At 44.0% G+C, this 23,467-nt stretch overlaps 1 protein-coding gene across 1 annotated transcript in view; it reads right to left on the bottom strand.

The window, feature by feature from the left end:
* Positions 1 to 23,467, bottom strand: part of kcnh7 (potassium channel, voltage gated eag related subfamily H, member 7) — a 46,024-nt gene that overhangs the window by 19,894 nt on the left and 2,663 nt on the right. The window contains exons 3-7 of the mRNA XM_041032433.1: positions 8,693 to 8,848; positions 4,022 to 4,501; positions 3,389 to 3,409; positions 2,594 to 2,617; positions 1,540 to 1,754 (exon numbers count right to left, since the gene is read on the bottom strand). Of these exons, the coding sequence (XP_040888367.1) occupies positions 1,540 to 1,754; positions 2,594 to 2,617; positions 3,389 to 3,409; positions 4,022 to 4,501; positions 8,693 to 8,848 (896 nt within the window). The remainder of the gene's footprint in view (positions 1 to 1,539; positions 1,755 to 2,593; positions 2,618 to 3,388; positions 3,410 to 4,021; positions 4,502 to 8,692; positions 8,849 to 23,467) is intronic.

Below are 23,467 nucleotides of genomic sequence, written 5' to 3'. Positions count from 1 at the left end.
TCAGGAGTACATGAGACGCATGTCCAGGACTTGCAGCAGGTGAGCTACAAGTCTGTTTTCCTTTCTCTCTTTGCCAACCCGCTTCATGAGCGAACCCTCCATCTGCCCGTGGTCGCCGCGAGGCAGCCAAGGCCAGGAGGGAAGAGGGTCTGTTCAGACACCTTGATCGTGGCTTCAAATAAACTCAGGAGTCCAGAGCTGGTTTCAAGACATCTGCTGCTGCTTTGTGTTCCTCACAGTCGGGTGTCTAGAGGGCTGTTTTATGATTCCAAAACTGGAACCCATTTACAGCTTTTGCATCTGTTTGTCAGTAAAATAATTTTAATGCTTAAAAGCAAAAAAAGAAGAAGAAGTGGTGACACTGCTCTGACTAAATTTCCAGGCAGAGCAGTTATTGTAAACACAAGGAAGGAGGAGATAACATTGTGACAACACATTAAATGCTATATTAACACACACTGCTGCAGAGCGACAGGAAACATGGGCTGGGGGGGGGGGGGGGGGGTGTTGGTGAGAAGGGAATGAAATGTGATTAATGTCTCTGTCTGGAATCACAGCTGGGACATTGCATCTTAGATCAGTGGCACAATAGTAATATGCTCATATACACATTAATTTCTGTGCACACACACTCACACACACACACACACTGCCCTATAACAAAGCAGAAGTTATACACCAACTGGTTTTCAGGTCCTCCTCTGTGCCACATGTTACACAAAGTCCATTAAAACCACATTAGCGAGCGTGCCCTCTGTGCGGCGTAATCACTTTGACTTTAACGCGGGACGGAGAGGTCAGCGCGATGCACTGCGGTCTGCTCCATCTCTCCGCCTCTGGCTCCAGTCTAAGGCCCTCACCTGTAAGCTGCCTTTGAGTGCAAACCGGGGTCAATTTCCGTGCCCTCTATCCGTTACACCATTAACGGGCAAAAATGCAAAAAAGCTGAGACCTAATCAGTGGTTTGAGGCAGCGCTTGGCCCACCTCTTGGGAATACATTAACTGACAGTCCCCCGTCTGCTCCATGCTGCCTCTCAGCCCTGGCAGGGAAGGTGAGAATGACCTCTAACCTTGTCCGTAACTCTAGAATTATGGACGCTGTCTGGCAGCGGTAAGAGTATCCCTGATTATCTGCCGCAAGAGATAGACACCTCCGCCGTTTTATATATCAGAACCCTTGAATTTCAGTTAATCACCCTGAGGCTCACAGAGGACACGGTGTGTATGTGCGTGTTCTCACAAATCACACTTAAATGGACAAGGAGTATATATTATGATGAACATTACTTTTGAATTCCAGTGTCCGGGCTAAAGTCATGGAATAAAAACTATATGAATTCATTGAATAAAGAGGATTATAATGTTTATTTGTGTTATTTATCTGGAAACTAGACCAGATACATCATGAGGTGGAAGTATTACATGTTAAGAATCCTTATATTTACATTTTTATCTACAGTAGAATTGTGAAGGGGGGGGGCTGGGGGCTGCTATTTACCTGAGGATTATTAAGCATTAATGTCTGACTGGCGTCTTACCTGTGTGACCTTGTCGGTGACATTGTGTGTGCGGTCTTTGACCTTTGGGGCGATGATGGTTTTCTCCGAGGACGGAGGCGAGGGGCACTTCTTCTCGTTGTTGGCCTCGGAGAAGTTGAGCGTGATGAGGGGGATCTTGTTGATGGTGCTGTACTTGTTGAGGTTGGAGTCGGAGGTGGAGCCGAGCAGGCTGGATTTGATCTGGCTGAGCGGGCCTGGGAGAGAAGCCGGGGGAAGAGGGTGGATGTCATCCTTCAAAGCCCAAACACCTTGCACTGTAGCTGGGCTATTGTTGATCTAAAAGCCTTTGTGATTTGTGGACATCAGAGAAACAGTCTCATGTTCATTGGATTGTTGTGACATGGGTAGTGAGTATGGAGTGGCCCTTGCTTTTTTGGAGTGAGTTCAACCACAACACAACACTGAGAATACCACAGATACTGAAATACAAACTCTACACCCTCTGATTGACCCGGGCTAAGATGAACAGGCCTTTCAAAGTGTCTCATTAAAAGATAATGAAGAACACTGTTGGTGGAAGAAAAGAATGATTCAATGCACAATCAAAGAATGCAACTTCACACAGTTAGTCAAATGATCTGTCTGTCGGATGAAGCCTGGAGGTTACGAGCACGTTACTGGATTAACCAAATCCTCCCTCGTTATACTACGCAGCGTTTCACAGCATCACAAGATGGGACTCTCAGACATTAGCTCCTTGGCTTCTTGTGAACGCATTCAACACTGCGACAATATGTGACAGCACTGCACACACTACACATGTGGCCCGATGAGAGTGATAAAAACTGAAAACGAGAGAGAATTGCTGATTCAGCCGCGTGAGCCAGCAGAGGAAGGTTTTTTTTTTTTTTTTTTTGTTAGTTTTCAACCTTTTCACAAAGTACAGTACAGTGATTGAGAGCCAAGGACAGAGAAACAGACAGCTGAGGATGAGAGATTGCATGCGCAGCTTCGATACATGCCACAGTAAGGAAACATCACTGCAGTCATAATAAAAAAAAAAACAACTGAAAAGGAAAAGCTGAAGCCATACCCCCAGCCATCCAGGAGCGAGATACTAGCAAACCAGGAGAGAAAAGAAATAGGAGGTAAAGGAGGAAAGAGGGATTACGGAAGGGTGGTTGGATCGAAGGGTCAGTAGTCACGGGTACAAACAGCATTACTTAAAATATCACATTATAAAGGCATTTATCAGGAAATAGAGCACTTTGGCAGCTGTGGGGGTAAACTGTTCATGTGTGTGACACATTAATGCATCAGATGCAAGGAAACAACGACCACCTTTGGTCTTCAGGAAGTGAAAATGCATGCAGCATAAGCATTGCTACAGTTCCATTGCATTTCATAAGGGAAAAAGAGGAGGGTGAGCACGTAGAATTCAAATTCTTTTTTTTTTTTTTTTTTTGCATTCACTAAGACACGGCAACGGGGGAACCAGAGGTTGCATGGAAGAAAACACAGGTTACAGACAGTGGGAGGTATCATCTTGTGAAGCTTCATTGATTTTCCTCAATGAGCAAAGGTAGGAGAGAGATTTAATGTGCTGCTTCATGCAAGCGCGTGCAGAGGTCAGTGTTTTGTTTTGTTTTTTCTTTCTGAGCCTTCCCCCTGGGTGACTAGCTGGGGGTTCAGCAGGTCATGTGCACTGAGACTTAGTCATTTAGTGCTGTGTGCCAGTGTTCAGAGGCTCCGGACCAAGAGCGTACAAACACAGTGTCAGTCATCCACCGAGGCATTTGCATTCAAAATAAACCTCAGTGATGTGAGGGGAAAAAAAACTCATGCAGCAAGCAGGCAAGTCAAGGCGCAGCAGGCTGCTGTTTGTTACCTTTGATATTGCGACCATTGTCTGTGACGGGCAGCACCGCGGTGTTGAGAGGAGAAAGAAAAAAGGGCAGTGGAGATGAGAGAAGAATTTCTGGCGTTCCATCAGGATAAATGGGGGCTGGCATTAAACCGCCACTACTGTCCCCTTGAACAATTCATTACAGTGAAGTGGATATATTACCGTGTCAGCCGAAGGGGGAGCTGTTTGAATGAGGATGCAGATAAGGGGGGTTGGTGACAGACTGATTGGCCTGGAGGAAAACTGGGCCAGTCTGGGGCCACTTCTACCCCTCGACCAAATGAGGGCCAAAAGGCTAATGAGCTCTTTAGACTCGAGGGAAGATCAATAGCACACAGTATGGATGATGACTCACTATAATACTGATTTAGAGACTGGCACAGCACGTCTCACATCTTCTATTTTGGGACCAAAGGAAGTTTGGTAGCTAATATAGCCAAATTATTTTTTCATGAGTCCCTTAATTTAAAGTATAACATTGGGGTATTGATCACTAGAATTTTTTTTTTTTTTTTTAATTAAAAAAAGAAACTACAACTAGAACAACTTCAACCACTGAAAAACTGTTGTAGTATTTGAGCAAACATTAAAGGCAGAGTAGGAGGAGATTCCTACCTTCACTGGCATGTCTGTCTCTGAACGCCATCTTGGAGTTGGACCCGTAGCCTTCCATGTCATGTATGGAGGAGGCTCTGCGAATACTGCACACGCTCTCTCTGGAGGCGGTTGGAGTGAGGCCCGGGATTGACGGAGCAGCGATAAACGTGTCCTCCTGGCTCTGGTGTTGGGTCTGGGCGATGGCCTGGTCTGGGTATATCCTGTCCCAGGGGCCCTTGGGCGATGAGTGGTCCAAAGGCCCTGACACGGGGGTGGAACAGTGGCTGGGGCCGATGAGGGCGCGGGTGTCGTTAGCGTAGGAGGGGCTGCAGCTCTCGCGGGTGGTGGGGAGTTGATAGTCGTGCGTGGCCACCGAGCCGTCGCTGTGACGAGGGGAGTCCACCATGACGGCGTCGGGGTCTTCCTGGGGCAGCGACTGCTTGCTGATGCCCAGGAGAGGTAAGGCTGGGAAACGGAAGCGGAAGAATCTCCCTTTCCCTGATGGAGTAGAAGAGAAAGCAATGAGAATGAGACACTGAATCTATTACTGTCATTTTAATCCACACTAATACCCTATGTGACAACAGCTTATGGTGACCAATAACACTGAGTATGGAGCGCCTTCGGGGCAACATATAAACAGAAATTCTGAGGACAGCTAAGTCACTCAATTATGGTGAAGTTATTTGCTCGCAGTGAGACTGAAAACAGCATAAAAACAGAGCGCACGGTGGTTTTTTAATGAGCCAGTGGGATCGACACAACCCCCACTGACCTTGTGTTGTGTTTTCATGGTGTGTTTGTACCGGTACTTGCTCGCAGTCTTCCACATCCCCGCTGATACCTCGCACTTGTTTGCCAGCAGCACTAAAAAGCCTGCCAATGCAGCTCTCTTAAAAAGACACCCTGGCAGATCAAAACAAATGCCCATCCCGCCTCAGGCAGGAGTTCAATCTTCATTTCCTTCAGTTATTCATGGAGGAGGACATTTGCTAAAATATTATAATGGCAGTGGTGCTTTGAGGAGTCAGACCCATAAAGGATTATGTGGAGGATTTTGTTGAGTGATTGATGGCTCCCGGAGAGATGAAGGAGAATGCAACAGAGACAAAGCGATATTTAGGGATGTGCTGTCGTAACAGTAAGTAGTTGTGAAGGAATGTTACGCAGGAAGAGGTGAAGAAAAACGAGAATATAGTTACGTTCAAGTATAGAGTCTGGAAATACATATGCACAGCACACGCCCACACACACACACACACTATTCACAAACAGGCACATTTAGTTGCATCTAACAATATCTGCAAACATGTCACGAGAGAGACAGTCACGCTCACAGGATTTCACATATGGACCGCAAAGCGCGGCCTGCATGTTGTGAATCATTTAGTCGCCCGAACATATGCCGTACATATCAGAATGCCGTCTCAGTCCTCGGAAAAACAAGCCCTGCTGCCACGAGGCGCAGCGAAAACGAAATTTTCCATAAACTCCTCACTCCGCATTGTTATCTCCCCTTTTTGTGTTTTGCTTGAGCAAAGTACAGCGCGTTGTATTTGACATACCAGTGTCTATAAAGAGCAGCTGAGGATGTATTCAAAAGATACAGTAGGTGTTAAAATAGAAAACAGAATGAATGTTTAAGGCTCAGCAGGGAGCAGCATGCACTTTTATCTTCTCCTTGTCTCTTCTGGAGAAGAGACTGGCACAGAGGAGAAAGAGAAAGAAACTACTTTTAGATAAAATCAGTGTAGCAAGTTCAAATAAAGTCTCCAGCCAAATGCTGCTGATACTGGAAATGATCATTTAACTGATGATTCAGAGCAGGATCTGAACCCTCTGTTCAAATCTAAGTATGCAGTATGACTAAACAAGTCTAATGAAAGAATCTAATGAAATAAATTTTTTTTATTGTGTTCTTGATTTGGCAAAACAATCTGTGTCATTTGACACTCAGGGTGCCACGGGGGCTGATAAGACTTCTGATCAGAAATAGCACCTGATTCAGCCTCATTCTGAGGCTGATCCTGGACCAGCATTCCCAGTTCATGTGCACAGCACAACAAAACCCTCTCTAATGTCAAATATTCTCTGCACCAAAGGAAAACTGTTCCCACTGGAGAGTTACAATATGGACATTTTTTTAACAAGTGATCATGCAAAACACAAGGCTTGACTTAATAAAATAACGAATGGTGCTGAGAACATTGTACGTAGCTTTATTTAATAGTGATACTGTGTGAGTGAGTGCTGTTACTGGTGTGTGTGTGTGTGTACTGTACACGTGTGTGTGTCTCACTCACCTCACCCTCTCCAACCCTCTCATTCTCTCCCTGCAAAAACCCAGCAGCGGCTTTTACACAACCAATGGACACGCAGTGGCCCCCTTGTTGCTATGATACCAGATAGTAATATTTGCATTGAATATTAATTGGGCGCTCAGATCCCCGTGTTGGGGAGTGAAATGTCTCTCTGTAATGCGAGCATGATTCAGATGTCAGGGGAGAAGGAGACAGAGAGAGAGAGAGAGAGAGAGAGAGAGAGTGAGAGGGAACAATCAACCTCCATCCTTTGGTAAAAAGCAGGACAGAAAACAGCTTGGTGTCCTTTTTTTGTCTCTGTCTCGTATTCTTATGATTTTTGCTGACGTTAAATGAAAGCCCGGTTAACGTGCTTACTAACTCATTTGCATGCAGTGTTCTTTCACCTAAAGGAGTGTTTACCTGGGCTCCCAGTTCTCCTATTACTCACCAGCTCTAGAGAATAACATGGATAATTTTGCTGTGTCCCCACATTGCCCTGCACTCATTTATATAGAGAGAAAATTAAAGTATGATTGCAATAAACCTAAGTTAATAGTAGTTAGACTGTTTTTACTTTTATTGCAGTTTTCTTCAATTAGGATAGCGGCAGGTTGAGTGAGACAGTAAACACCCTGGGCTGTAATCAAGCGTGTTGTTCGATTCACTTCATCCTTAGCAATGGAAGAATCGACATACACATCCTGGTCTTCCTCTGAAACCAGTAAAGCCTTTCACACTGCTTTCCCCCTCGTAACCACTGGTCTGGAGGCTCATATATTAAACGCAGGTGAAAAATGGTCCTGCTCAGCCGCATCAAAGCAAAATGGGAGAATCTCAGCCGGTTTCGGAACGGATGGATCGTCGCTGTGTGATAGAAGCTGTCGATAGGCAGCGCCTAATGGATGGCTGCTCGTTCCCCCAGAAGGAGTCGAGATAATGCAACACATGGATCATGAAATCGCTCCATCTGCAGGCAGCTGCTCCTTGCACATACCGCAGAGCTGTTCCTCAGAACAGGAACGCTGTAGGTTTCAATGAGTTAAATTTACATCTGTAGCAGTTTCTTCATCTGTGATGTTCTCTTAAATTATGCAGAGTTATTCATAATTTGTGACCTCCGTCCATTTACTCGTTAAAAAAAAAAAAAAAAAAGTGCAATACTAGGTCTCTAGAATGTAGCCGAGGGAGGGCTGTGATGAAATGAGGCCAAGAAATACCGACTCTCTGCGGTAATCCCTGCGACGGAGAGAGATGGTGTCCAGGATTGAGACTCGACCTTGTAAAAATATCCGGAGCTCACCATCAGATTTACAGGAACTCCCACTTAGATATTCAGATAAGCATGAATAGGCTTTAATTCATAGAGGCCTGCTCCATCAGGGGACCGCCTGAGCAATTAGCTCCCTAAGAAAAGTGAAAGACGAGGGCTTTATCACTGACATCTACACACTCACAAACTGAAACGCTTGTAGGCTCACAAGAGTCCGAGCGTACACACACAAATCCATAGGGCACACAAACACACAAAGGCAGCACTCACTTATTTTACTCAACAAGACACAGCTCCCAACTCTTTCTCACCACACGCCCCATGAGGCAACAGCCTGTTAAGGGCCTCATCCAATTACAGTCATCTGGAGGTGACCTCTGGTTCTCCGTGCTCCTGCTTTATATGTCACAGACAGAAAATGGAGAAAGAGAGAGACAATGAAGAGAGAGGAAGGATCAAGAGCATGTTGAAGAACACCGCTGGGGAATGGCATTATACACTATTACACTGACAGCTCTGGGAAGCAGAGTGCTCCCCAGCACTGCTCCGCTAGTTCATCAGGCCATCCTGGCAGGCTATGAGCTATAATTGGGCCAGACCTTTGAGATGATGGCAGGCTAACACATCAGTGTCTGCTAAATGCTGGTGTCAACATGCCAAAAGGAGCTGTCTGGCAGGAATTTCCTGCAGCTGCACTCGTGATTACTGCTGCGAGTAGAAGCGAAGCTGGAGCACGAGCCGGAGATCACCACCAAAGTTACGTCAGGGTTTCTGCGTTTTTTTTGCTACAAAGGTAAAAAAAAAAAAAAAAACGCTACGGAAACGAATCAATTAGAGCAAATGGCAGGGCACAAAACATTAATATTAGGGTCATGTCAAACTCTCATGATACACCAGGGACTGGCTAAAGAAACAAATCGATGTTAATGTGGGCAAAGGTTACAAGTAAAAGGTCACAAGGTTACAAGTAAAACTTTGTTTTTCTTCAACTGCGCTACATGCAGTGCATTTAGGAAGAGAGATGTCCAAACATGTTTAGTCTGAGCATGTGTGTCCACTAATGTCATGTTATCTTCCACAACACTTTTTTTTTTTTTTTTTTTATCTTTTACTCACGTTGGTCAGCTTTGGAAGGTGAGGTGTGATTGAGTCTCTCCAGAGAGTCACTGCTGCCTTCATCCAGGATGTAATCGAAGTTCAGGATGAACATCATGACCACGCCCTCCTCGTTCTTCACTGGGATGATATGGGTGGCGCACAGGAAGTTTGAACCTAACCAGGAGGAAATTTTAATTACAGTTAGTTAGCAGAAATGGATTAGAAACTCTTTGGATTGGTGTTTAGTTTTCCGTGCACAACGAAATGCTAAAAGCTGATAAAAGCCTCAAAGTGACATAGCGGCTTTTCAGATACAGTGCAGCTTGACCCTGGAGCTTTCTATTAACACACTCTGAGATTTAAACATCTTATTCCAGATAAAGTTGTGTGTGTGTGTGTGTGTGTGTGTGGAAAGGCTGAGCAGAGAAATGAGGGTGAAAAGGTCAAGAGGTCCACAGAGAGGAAAGCCTCTCTGGAGATGAATGACTTCATATATCCAGACATACCCAGAAACCATCCTGCTAATACATACTGCAGTGGTACTGCATCTGTTTACCTGAAGTGAACACTGATGCATAGCAATATAGCGTATCACCCTGCTTTAAAGACAATGCACCAAAATATATCACCCATAGATGTTTCTCAAGTCTTCATCATTCCTATCAGTTTCTTCTCTGAATGTTTTCAGCCTGCTCTTAGTTCTTAAACCTCAATAATTAGAGTTGCTGATGGCTCCGCAGTGGGAGGTAAATTTAATGCAGCCCTGCTCGCTGCTTGCTCCTAATTCATCAAACAGCAGACAAGAGGTTAACAGAGAAGATAGAGCGAAGGTGCGCTGTTAATACCGACTGTCTTGTGTTAGCTGCTAATAAAATATTACTGCAGAGAAACAAAGAAAAAGCCTGACTTATTAATAAGGGTAGGATTAAACAGCAGTATCACTAGTTACCAGCACTGGTTAAGTGAGAACACACAGAGGGTTACCAGTGTCAAATATGAAACGTATATGAAGTTTTAAATAATGAACACTGTGGACATCTCTGGAAGATGCTCTCCCTCACATTAGGCTCTAAGTCCTGCTGTCACCAAGAGGCTATTTATAGTTCACCCAGCAGGCACCCAGCCTACAGCGTTTCTTTTCTGGGAGAACACAGACACTGGCACACTGCTGCATAGACACACACACACACACAACTGCAATTTCTGACTCCACTCACAAATGTGTGCATACTTGTAAATATTACCACGTATGTAAACGTATTGCGCACACAGAAACTACCACTATACACTAGACACACACCTACACTAACAAAATAATGGCACCATTCTAGTCTTCGGTCCTTTTCTCTTATCATCAGGCTCTTAAATCCTATTGTGAGGCAAAATAACAAAACTGCTTCACCAGACTGCGGTTTGATTTATGTATTGGGGAGCCCTGATTCCGCTAGGCTAAGCAGTATGCTGCCCCTAATAGTACATCAGTGTCACCATGAGTGGATGGAGCCATTAATTTCAGTCAGAAGCAGTGGTGGTGGTGGTGGTGGTGGGTGCAAGCAGTATCACGCCTCCTCTGCCTTTAGTGACAATATGCAAAAGAAGTGGAGGGGGGCTGTGTCTGAATGTACTGTACCTAGGAGGAATACACGTTGTACAAGGCAAAGGCGGTTGACAGGGACTCAGGAGGTCAGTGGAGAAAGGCTTTTCATTTTAGGGAAGAAAATTGGGATGATCTTATGTATTTGATTAATACTGACAGATTAAATGATTTACCTCTAACTTCCCATTTTGAATTCTTGTATTTCGCTCCCAAAGACCTTGTGAGTAATAAAAAGCTCACTGACTTTGATTTCAGAGTTGATCCCTTCAACTGAAGACAATTTGTTGTTATAAAGACACAAATAAAAATACAAATGCGTCTGTCACCATGGGAACAAGCGAGCGCTCCAGAGGAAAAGCAAACTCGCCGCGCGCCAAGTTCGATATTACATTCATTTGTCTCCAGCACAAAGCAACATCGAGACGTTTCTCAAAATGAAATGAGATTATCTTCACTCTGCTGAGGCTATCTGTCAGTTTCCGGAAAATTCTGACAAAGAGAACAAGTTAGTTAAGCTCGAACACTCAACACAAAACGAAACGACAAATTAAAATGGACCCTTCATGCAGCAACTTCAGGGACCAGTTCCCATGTAGTGATGCCATAAGTTTAACAGAGGCTTAACTCACAACCACTGAATGTCTTGTCGCTGAACGTGGCTGAATCTCATTGCTGTGTGTGTGTGTGTGTGAGGCCAAACACACAAAAAACACACGCAACACAAACCACAATAAGTCGGAGAGCTTGCATGTATACATTGCCACACAAACACAGGTCCAATACACAAGATAAATTCATACACACACACGTGTTACAGAGTGCTTAGTGTAACCTTTGCATGCCTCAGGAGAGGACGTAACCCCAGCTTTGTAAAGCAATCTGTGTGTAGGGGGGGGCTGTGTGTATGTGTGTGCTCTAAAAATAAGCCACTCGGAATCCATTGGCATTTATAATTCATCGGAGCTAAGTATTATGTTCTAGAAAACATAATGGTTGGACTTGTGTAGGCAATATAAGAATGAGAGGAGGTTCCATGGTTGTGTGGGGATCGGGGCTAGAATCCATCCATGCAAATAAATTTGAATTTGAAAGAGACAGAGGAAGGTGGAGAGAAGTGCACGAGACTCTCAACCATATGGGGGTGAGAAGGCAGCGTCCTATGTGTGTGTTTGTGTTTACATCCCATGCCTGGGTGTGTGATAAGAGAGACAAGAGCGTATAGTGCTATACGTTGGTTTGAGAATGTATGTGTGAGGAGACCAAGTGCTAGTTTGTGTGTGTGTGTGTCTGTGTGTAGAAGTGTGGCTGCTCTTTGTATTAACCTCCACTTTGAATTTGCAGGTCTGTCTATTTGAGTTTTAAATCCACATTCAAATACGAGAGCGACAGAACCTGCTCGTGCTGTAAAAGTCGGACCTGCTCGTTTCGTTTTCCCATTACTCTCAGAGACGATAAGAGGCACAACAGAGTGAAGCCATTTCAAAGTAAAAATCAATCTGTTAATACGACTTATTTCCCATTTCCCCCCCTCTTTCCCCTCCATTTCCCATTATCACTTCTTTTCACTCCCTATCTGCCTCTGTCACTCTTTACTTTTTTCTCCATGTCCTTGTCTATCACTCTTTCTCCTTCACTGTTATTAAATCCACCCGAGTCCTCGTTTGTTTTCTTTTTCTGTTGCCATTATTCTCACTATCCCTGGCTCTCCCTTCAGCCCCAGTGAGCCTCCGCTCTCTCTCTCTCTCTCTCTCTCTCTCTTTCTCTCTCTCTCAGTTACTATCTGTGTATGTCTCTCTGCCTGAGAAATGAGATAGCTGCCCAGGTTTCTCTGCAGGAAGGCCACCTGACGTGTTATAAGTGGACAGATCAAACAGATCCCCGGCGCTGCTGCTGATGCAAATTTCTGCCTGTCTGCCTGCATATCCTGCCTCAGTACCGAGGGTCAAAGACAAACACACACACACACACACACACACAGACACTGGTGCAAACAGAAATAACATTTACATTTCTCAGTTGCGCACTGGCAAAGAGACGGACAGCCACGCACACAGGCGTGCACGCACAAACACTGATGAGGTTCACAGATCTCGGTTCGGCACACTCTGAAACTGCCACAGACAGATTCCAGCTCTCACACACACACACACACACACACACACAAACACACGCGCAGTCGCTCACACACAGCCTGCCGGCAGCATTAATTAGCAGAATGTTCTCTGTCCAACTAATAAGCAGGCAATGGAGCTGTTTTACATGGTGCAGTGTAATGAGGGAACACACCTTTGAAAGGCATAAAACAACTTTAGTCAGAGCATCTCTGACCTGAATATTTATAGGGAGCTGCAGAGCAAAACATAGTTAAGCATCCTAATGTGGTACATCAGGTGCCATCTCGTCTTCTTTAGAAAAAAAAAAAAAAAGACCTCTAATGTCTTTAAAAAGAATCTGGAGGAAAAAAAAACAACCCAAAACCGCATGACTCAGCGTCTTCCTTCCACCGACTCAAATCTACAATCATGGATGTGAAGTGAAACAGGAAAAGAAACACAATCTGTTCTTTTCCGGGTCTCTAATCCTCCGAGGGCGGCGGATATAGAGGGAAGTGCTGACTTGCAATTTTTTTTTTTTTTTTTTTTTGCGAAAAGAGGTAAAGAATCTCAAACTTTGGCAAGGTGAAAGGGAGTTGATAAACACAGAGCTGCCAATCATCCACGTAAACATCCCAAAATCCTCCAGCTAAAGCGGAGCGAATCCTATATATAACAGGCTGATAAGCCTACTGCGCTGCTAGCACATTGTTGCACTTGCCTTGTGTGTCAAAGTCAAGCCACAAGCCTTAAGCCTGAGAGGAAACGCGGGTCTTATCGATTTAAACATTTTCCACTCTGCTTCATTTCCTCACTGACGCGCTGCAGCCTACCTGGATTAATAGGGGCTACCTGGTAATCTGTTGCTACACAGATGGCTCGGCAGGATGACAGCACAGTATGGCACCAAGTGTGTACACGGAATATGCCAAATAGCAGCATGCAGAGGGGTTCTTTATTGTTTTCAGACCAGAGCTGCGTCGTTTCGTGTCATCTCTCCTTTTTGAACAGAGGACTACTCTGGTGCTTTGGGGGGATTCAGTTTTAACTCTGATAAATCAAAACGATTAAATAGGCACAAAGTCACCTCCACGCCAGTTGGTTTTGGACCGCGTGTCTCTCCAACAAAAAAAAGAAAAAAAAAAACTAAGTGGATGACTCGGCCAAGCAAAGATATTAGTCACGGAATAAACACAATTATATGTGCAGACAGATGGATAAATGTGGCTACTCATCCAAAACATGCAAGAGAGAGGTTGATCTAATGCATGAGAGCCGCAGTGAAGGTGGCTTGTTTTTGCATTATGTGACCTTGAAGTTTGGACCGACAGCAGCACCGCTGTCGGAGCTGAGGACGAAGTTCAGATGAGGACAGTCTTACGTTACACTGATACACCACTGACCAACTGTTCCCACAGAGCTGTGTCTTCACTGAACAGAGGTATCCAATACACCACACACACATACACACACACACATACACACACACACATCCAACACAATACACAACTATAAAAATACCTCCCAGCTGACTTATCCCGTGCCTCTTGCCACTTCCTCATTATTATAAAGTTATATTAGTTACACTCTATCAAGGTTATGTCACGTTGGTCTCATTTTAAGCTTGAAGGCTCACCACTCCTCTGTGGTAAAGGTGATGCACTCCCCTCACATTTTCCTCTCACTTTCATTTCGTACTACTGAATGAATCAGTCTGCAGCGGTGGGTTTGTTTTAGGAATTAGGAGGGTAATTTCAAAATAAAACCAGGAAATAACACAGAGTACAGGAAAAAGGGTCAATCAGAAGGGCTGATCTTGATGGGGCCTTTTATCTATAATAACACGCTAATGGATTTTATAAGTTGATGATGCAGGAAATAGGAGTGGAGAGGACTTTAAATATTGTGGGTAACCTCTTCCTGATGTTCTGCTCCGTTATTTCATCCGAGCAAATCCACATTTCCTTGCACGGAACATTCCAACTGCAGTTAGCACATTCAGAGGAAACTTCAATAATTCAACAAACAGGTATTGCTGAATGTGCGAGCCGTGAGCCCGCTCAAAGGCAGAGCGGTGAGACGAGTTTTAGTTTCAAGATGTTGGAAATTTCATTAGATTCTATTTCCACTATCAATAATTAAGACAATGGGGCTCAGCACGAGCTCGTTCTCTGTGGTAGGGAAGCTAAAGTGCACATGCACATCGATCACTTAGTGAGATTTAAATGCACCGGCCAAATCCTTCCTCTCCCTCTTTGCTCTCTTTCTCACAAATTCACACACACACACACACTCACACAGACACATAACACAATTTAACATCTGCTGACTGCTTGTGTGGCAGTGATTGTAGGGATAGTGGCATATGGGAATCTTGATAGGCCTCATTTGGCGAAACCGCTGCCAAGAGTATCGCAGTGGAAATCATTTTAAACTGCAGCCGGTGTCCTTTTTTTTTTTTTTTAAAACCCTGGCCTCGTAGACACGGTGTGTGTATGTGTAATGTGAGTGACACTGATGTGAGCTGAGCCTCCAGCAGCAGGGAGCTGTTGGTTGGTGCTACACTGCTTGAGGGGTTACGGTGACATCTCACCCCCCCCCCCTACCCTTCAATCCCTCCCCCCTCTGTCTCTCTGTCAAAAGCTCAGCAGGGAGTTTCTTCAGCTTGGCAAGGCTAATTGTCATCAAATCAACGTATCCGGGTCGTTCTCTGACCCTGCATCCGTGTGACAGCGTGTTTCAGTCAATCACCACTGCACTATTATTGTCTCCTCTTTGACTTTACATCAGAAGGTGAGTAAGACGGCATCTTTTTGTGGAAAGATGTGGAGCCCTGTGCAAACTACAGCCTGCAAACTGAAATCAAATATGGAATATAGAGAGAAAATACCCAGTGAGCCCCTTTAACCGGACACAGCAGGGTGCACGCTTATTAGGATGAAAAAGTAAAAAGTTAAATACGAGAACTGACCTCTCAAAGAGAGGGAGGCTTATGTTTTTGTCTACCATTCTAGGGAAATGTGATCCCTTCCCCTTCTCCCCTGGGAACATTCAGTTGTACTAAGAGCTGTTTAACTGTGATGCCAGGGCTCTCTAATCCTAGGAGTGAGAGCGCTACCTTATCCCGCGGGTGGGTTACAACAATATCATCAGTGGCCGATACGGCGGCCTGGCCGGAACCAAAAGGTCACATGTCACATCACGACGAGAGAAGTTTGTCCATCAAACATGCGTGTCAACAAAAATAGAAACAATAGCAGAGGAAGAAAACGAATGTGTTGCTGCAAAGTGACTGAAAATCATTTTCATCCACACACTCCTCCCAAGCTCCAGAAACGATCGCTCCCGTTGCAAGGCAATTTGCTCTACTATAAATTCAGTGGTCAATATGTTGCCTCTACACAATAACTCCACAGTGTCTTGACCAATTACGGCAAGACGCTTTAGAAAGCAAATACAGTAATCACTCTTTTGGTACATACAAAAATTAAGGATGTGTAATATGTTACAGTTGAAGAAAATCATTTACAGGTCACAAATCTATACTGTGCATCTCAGCTGCCGTGTGTTACTGTGCTTGGCTGAACTGATAGGCCCTGTGGGTGTGATACAGTGATACACTGCAGGCTTTTGAGGACGTGGAGGCAGATGATATTGCCTGCACTAGAAAGCTAGATAGACATAATCGATGTGGAAAGTACACAGTGAGAAAATTCAACGGGAGTTCAGATATTCAGGTTTCACAAACATCAAGGTAACTGCATCCTGATCCAGTATCCATTTGTGAGACATGTTCCACTATCTTAGTGTAGGTTGCATGTGGTAAGAGTCTGCTAAAAGATCAGGTGACAAGATATTGTTGTGATCAGTGACTCTAATTTTGTATTCCTTCTGTTTAATATTTCCTGTTTTATTTCAAACTTTGTTTTCTTGTGCATCTGTTCCCTATTTACTTCCTGTTTTTTTTTTCCCTGCTTCTTGATTGTCTGCCTCACCCTGATGTGTCTCACCTGTTGTCAATTACCTCCCTGTATTGAAATCTGGTTGCTCCCCTGTCTCTTTGTCAGTTTGTCTGTGGTTGTGTCTCTGTTTGCAGCAGGGTTTTGAGTTCATTCTCAGATCACTGATGAACCTAAAATTAGCTTGAGTTAAATTAATTCTGAAAGCAATCTCCCAACTTCCCATGTTGTGGATTTACAGTATAGAAACTGAGACTATTTAAAAAGAATAAAACATACACTGCCTGGCCAAAAAAAAAAAAAAAAGTCACCACCTGGATTTAACTAAGCAAATAGGTAAGAGCCTCCTATTGGATAATTACTGCAGGGGCGATTATCTTTCAGCTGGCAACAAGTTATTTAACCCCAACTGATGCAGTGAATAGCTTCTCATTTCTTAAACAACCATGTTGAAAGACACATCCTCTGACTGTTGCAAAGATGTTAGTCTGTTTGAGAAGGGTCAAGGATAGGAGATAGGAAGGATAGTGGGGAACCATGGTCTTCAAGGAAGAAATGTGGTGGGGAAAAACAATAGTAGAACTCAGAGGCTTCAATTTGCTAGCATAAAGATTAGACTCTGGAGCAATGGAAGAAGGTCATGTGGTCTGATGAGCCCAGATTTACCCTGTTCCAGAGTGATGCACCCATCATGCCGAGTGCCCCCCTGTACAAAGCCTGTGGCGGCAGTGCTATGATCTGGGGTTGCTGCAGTTGGTCAGGTCTAGGTTCAGCAACATTATGTGCCCAAAGAATGAAGTCAGCTGACTACCTGAATATACTGAATGACCAGGTTATTCCATCAGTGGATTTTGAATTGGCCACCACAGAGTCCAGACCTTAACCCCATCTTTGAGAATCTTTGGGATGTGAAGGCTTTGGGTAGCTGTCCGACTTTCCCATCATCAATATAAGATCTTGGTGAAAGATTAATGGAACACTGGATGGAAATAAATCTTGTGACACTGTGAATGCGTGCCCTAATCAAAGCTAAGGGACAAAATATTAGTGTCTTTTGGGTGGCGACTTTTTTTTTTTTGGCCAGGCAGTGTATAAATAAATTGAAATGTGTCTAGACCTCATTCACAAACAAATAACCGCAAACTAAAGCTTAGTCTGTGATTTAGAAACAGCGCATGAGTCACAGTGGAGAGCAGAATACAGATAATTTAGTCATCATTTATGTTTGTCCTTGATTATGGTGATGTGGTTTCTATTCAAGCCTCACTCTCAGCTGCAAAGCCCCTGGATTTCATACACTATACTGCTATTATTCCCCAATGTATCCACTTCACTTGTCACTATGTCGTGTCTCAAAGTGAAAACCAGAACCGGCTTAACCTCATCTTTATAATTTGTCAAGGAACCATTTCCTGTAGTGCAAAGGAGAAGAAGTGAGGAAAAATACAAAAACAAAATAAAATCCTTCTGTGTCTCAGCTGGACACGATGCACTGAGGACTCAAATGGACAAAGACAAATCAAACCTTCAGAAAAATGTCAGTGTTGGACCACCGCGGTCCATTGCCTTGGTAATGTGTTGATGTAGGACTAGCTGGGATGAAACAGGTCAGTGGCTGCAGACCTGCTGACTCTCTAAGGGCTCCCTAACTGGTATTTAGAGTTGGGCTTCTTAAAACGGTCTGAGGGTCCTGGGTATGAAGATGGACGCTCTGAAAAAACACCTTGGAGAGAAGATGCAGATATTAAATATTTTAATGCCACACGTGCACCTAGACCAAAAGTCAAACAACAACCACATGAATGAAAACAATCAGGCCAGTACGTGATCTGATGAATGAAAGAGGCTGACAGGAAAAAAAAAAAGAATGGCTGTTCATTCACACATACAGATGTGCTCTCTCTCTCTCTTTCTCTCTCTCTCTCTCTGCATATCCAATCTGTGAATGGGAGAAAAGCAGGGATCATGGATTGAAATCACACACTGACAAATACGAGTGGTTGAGTCAACATGTTTATGAATAAACCTTTTAACGGCGCTCGCATGGGACTCTAATGCCCGGGATTTCTTGATATTAAAAAAAAATAATAATAAAAAAAATCTATATCATCTGGGAAAATAATCTTTCTTGCTCACGCTGAGCTCATCATTTTTTATCTCAGATACCGGTTGTATGAGCGGTATCTCCCACCCCTCCCCTGCTGTCTGGTGTACAGCTGGAGTAGGTGGGTGGTAGTGTGAGACCCTCAGTGAGGCAAGAACAAGGAGAGATGGGGGGGGGCGCAGAGTGAGGTGTTAGAGCCAGAGAGGAGTGGGGGAGGGGGAGCTGTCAGACTGTTTACTGTCTGTTTGTGGTAATACCATCACATAATGGCACCGTGTGTGGGCTTAATCCATAGATCCAACATCAGAATGACCTACATTTATTCACTGGCATGGTGCCTGCAGACTGCAGCCTGTGAAATGGATTTCATTATACAAGGTTAGGTTAAACTGCTATGTGTGGTTGATACTGGCAATCGTAAAAAGAAAAAAAAAAACCCCCATAGTGTATCAGACAGTTTCATGGCTGAGATGGTGTCCAATCGAAATTTGTATCTGAAGATATAGACACCTTGATGGTGACCCAGCCTTGTAGTTCACTTAACTTGTCAGCATGACCTTCTAACCTCCTGAGAGAAAATAAAGAATGACCCCACAGGACAGCACTGGAAAGGAATGGGTTATTGATCCGAAGGACCCTCTTCCAAATTAAGAGCAAGGTGTCATGAATTTCAATAACAAACAGGTGAAGATGGAACATGTATCTGTCTGTGGACATGCTCATTTGGTACACATGTCCATGTCCCCCATATGATGCAGGGTAATTACTTTTAAAGGTGTTTTTTTTCCAACGTTCTGTATTATAGTATAGGAGTCTGTCCTGTTCTCCAGCTTTAAGCCCCATAGGCAGATATGCCAGGGTGAATTTTAGAGCTGCAATGATATATCATGGCTCTTTCAATGGTTGCCAGGACAACACTTTGCTGTACTGCACAGAGAGACTTTTTTTTTTTTTATAGGGATGTGAACATGAGGGTGTGACAGACAGGAGGAAATTCATCTGAATAGTTCCAAAAAAAAAAAAAAAAAGAAAAAAGTGCATGTGGTGCAAGTGACAGTGAGAGGTGTGTTAAAACGTGACTGGAATAGTGCAGCAGGCGTGTACGTCTACTTCACATGCCTCCGGTTTGTCTGCTTTATTCCACTCCAAGTTTGGTGTAACGGCAACCAGCGAGGAGAGTAAACTACAAATCAGCTTTTCTTGTAAACGACCGCTCTGTTGCTGTGCAGCCTCCCCTTGTTGCCGGGCTGCCCGTGGGAAACCATTGAGGAAACTCATTATAAATGAGATCCACTGTGAGGCATGAACGTAGAGGAAATCGAAGCCTTTAATACAACACGAATCTGTCTGTGTCACTTTAGATTGAGAGTGGTGGGGGTGGTGGTGGTGGTGGTGGGGTTTGCTCATTACGCTGCTTCTCCCTCAGCCTCATGAGAACTGATAAAAGCGAAGTGGACAGCCATATTCGAAGCCTTCCATCATTTATCCAGCAACTCCTTAATTTCTTTGATCCCTTTAGGGTTTAGTGTGTGTTGGACACTGCAACAACGGATGCTATTTTTAGGGTAGTCAACTGAGAATAATTTTACTTGGCCCTAAAGAGCTAACACCCGCCCCTCCACCCCTGTAGAGAGGCAGAGGGTGTCGGAGGGAGACAGATCTGGGGCCATCCATAATTGAAGCAGTTCTCAAGCTGCTGGACTGGATTCAAGAGGGCGTTCCTGCAGTGGAAGAAGCCATCTGATATTCAGCTGCACCTGATTTCACTCCGACACCTTCATTTACTCTCTCCTGCCCGCTCGCTCACTTCATCCCCTCGTAGACACGCACGTCAAACTCAGTTTATGCTCTTCCTACACCCTCACACTCCCTCTGTCTCATTTCTGTCCCTTAGTCTTTGTGTCGCTCCCTCTCTTTCCCCCTCACTGCGCCCTGCTTTCCCCTGCATTTCCCTCTCTTTTTTTTTTTTTTTTCCTGCCCACACTGCCTCCCGTCATGCGCACGTCTTTCACAGCTACAAACTGATGCTCTCAAACACAGCTGAACATGGGGATGTGAAAGAGACTGCGGGGCGAAAACAGAATAAGAGCTTATCTTGTTTGCACAGCAGTGGATCTTCAAGAATTTTTTTTTTTTTTATAGACGGTTTCCGTTCCAGAGTCACAACGTCAGCTCGCTTCAGGCAAACAGCCCGAGTCATATCATCATCAGTTATCATATGCATCCTCCTCTGAGACTCTAGACCCCCATTGACTAGTTACTTGTTATTCTTGAGAGCTGTTCACAAACTATATAGGGTAGCTGCATCAGCAGAATCTACACCCACTGTCAGACCTTAAAGTAGTTTACACTGACATGCTTTTTTTTTTTTGCCTCTTTCTGACATGTGACATCAGGCAAAAAAAAAAATAAACTGATGACGTATACAAACCCATGCTAGCTCAGCAACGCAGCTGTTAACAATGCTGACATGTGTCACGCAGAATCGCCTTCACTTAAATGTTCCAAAGTCTGAAGTCACTCCACCAAATATTCTATATCTGGCATCCATCATGTTTAAGAAAGCAAATGTGGCATTTTAATAACTCGAGAAGGACAAGTTCTCCGCCTCCGCCTCTGCCTCCCGCCAGTGTCGCGCCAAAATCGCCGAGCCATCAGATTCTCTGACCTGTGGCGGTGTGTGACAATCATTTCACCTTCAGGTGATGTTAAGGCTGACATTTTCTGAATGGTGAAATACTTTTTTTTACTTCTGCAGCTGCAGCACATAAATCTATTGCAGATCTGATGGTGATTTTTCTATCACAGTCCCGATTTTAAAGAGTAAAATCAGGTGTTCTTATATTATCGACAAGCGTGAACAGTAAAGCTGAGTGCTTATCTCAATCTGAAGCTTCTGTGTTGATGTTAGACATTTTAAAGGCAAGTAAAAAAAAAAAAAAAATCCCAGTGAGCATCATTGAAGCAACTTTAATCTATTTATAGCATGACATTTTCAGTCTTATTTGCTATTTGCAAGTCAGAGCTTTAACCATGTAGTGAGCTTATGGATCTCTTGATACACCAAAGACCTTAGGAGCCTGCTCTTTAGCATGGAGATTGTGAATATTCTGTTTGAATCGGTGAATGGAGCGGCGGATAGAGCAAGGGTTGCTGAGTAAATATGGTTAGACCTGTTTAGTTTTTACTCTGCGCTTTCTGAAGCCGTCATTAAGACGAGGATTTAAATGCTTCATCTCTAACTTGGGCAATTTATTGGCAGAGCTGAATGTATTTCACAGCAATTTGCAGTTCGAACAGATGATGATGCCTTGTGAGCGCGTGAGCTCCCCACATTGTGGAGCCTTATATGAAGTTTGTTTAAAATATTTGACAGCTGTAGTTTACTATTTGAAAAGCGAGTCATACCCTGTGTTTAGCATAGAAAGGTTTTCATAACTCGGCACACGCAGAATCCTTTTCATGTTTCCTTACTATGATAATGTTTCATGTCGTTATCACGGTAAGGATTATATATGCTTACCGTGATAATGACACCGTATTTGAAACGATTACTGATTCATTTGTTTGTTCTTAGTTTATGAGTCATTTCAATTCTCCAGCACACATTTGCTTGGCAGAGCTTTTCTTTTTTTCTCCTATGTGACTATAATTGTGTGAATTTTTTTTAGTCATCATCTGTCTTAAACGCATCTCAGCGTAGTAGCCTACAACCCACACACTCCGGTCTGCATAGCTTACACAGACACACATACAAAACATTACGCATAATGATTACTGCAGTATCCTCTTGTTCTCTCATGCAGGCAAAGGTCTCTTTATTCCCATTGGTTACAAATGCATAACTGTGTGTACAACTCTCTTTGTGTTTACACTGATGGAGAATCACGTGTCAACACAACACAGTGAGGTTAAAGATGGATACTGTGTGGTGTGCCCCCCCCCTTTGACCGAAATCGAAAAGGCACAAAAGTCAAGCAACTACTTCTCCTATAGAGGTCGTAGAGATATGTGCACTCAAAAAAAAAAAAAAAAGAAAAAAGAGCAGCGTTTCAGCGAAGGCACGAATCATAAAGCATTAAGAATGTGCCAGAGATTGTGCTGACGAGCAGAATCTCCTTCACGGGACTGTAAAGGACGGTGGGCGATACGGTGTATGGAGACCCTGGGTCACGGGGATTAAAAAAAAAAATCAAAAAAACGATTGCCTCGTGCAAACCCCCGATGGTCCACCACAAGTGGAGCAATCAGCTTGCCGCAATGACACATCCCCTGGAATTCCAATACAGGAGACAGAGAGCTGAGCGTGTGCTGGAAAAGGGGACGGACAGAAGAAGTTAAAAAGAAAATGTTTCTTAGTTATTAGATGTTTTAGTTCTCTTGCACCTGGTTTTCATTCCTGCACTGTTTCCATTGAAGTCTTTTTTTTTTTTTTAAATAACACATCAGAGCTTTAAAAATCTAACTGTGGAAACAGGAAGTCATGTCAAAGGATGATCTGCAGGATGATTAATTGTGCAGCCACCGCTCGCTTATTGCAAAAATCAGCCTGCCTAGTTCAAACAGGTGTATGACCTTCCCTGGAGAAGCTCTGAGTCAGGTGAGAGGAAAGCACTGAGGTAATTAGAGGCATAGGATACATAATGGTAATGAGGCCTTTTCCCCCGCCGCAGGGTCCGACAGTCAGAAACCCTCCAGCTCTTTTTATCCAAGTCTCCCATGGGCCGGCCGGTAGAGGGAGGGCATTTGGCCCGCCATTGATTTCCCCTCTCCGAAGCACCGGTTTTGAAGATCAATGCAACATGAAGGTATTTGTGTCCTCATTAATGCTGTTTGCTCAGTGGATCAATGCAGACTGAAACCCCCCAGCTCGGCTCGGCTGACAATACGACGGCCCAGAGAGGCATCAGAGCCGTTATAGTCAAGTCTGAAGTACTTCATGTACAAAACAGAACTCGTATACTCGAGTAAATGCTCTTGAGTTTAAAAAAAAAAGTTGCAACTCAACAGTCACAGGGGCAGGATCTCAAACACAAGAGT

Source organism: Toxotes jaculatrix, chromosome 24, assembly GCF_017976425.1.
Source record: "Toxotes jaculatrix isolate fToxJac2 chromosome 24, fToxJac2.pri, whole genome shotgun sequence".
Lineage (NCBI taxonomy): Eukaryota > Metazoa > Chordata > Actinopteri > Toxotidae > Toxotes > Toxotes jaculatrix.
This window is presented reverse-complemented; position numbering and strand designations above follow the sequence as displayed.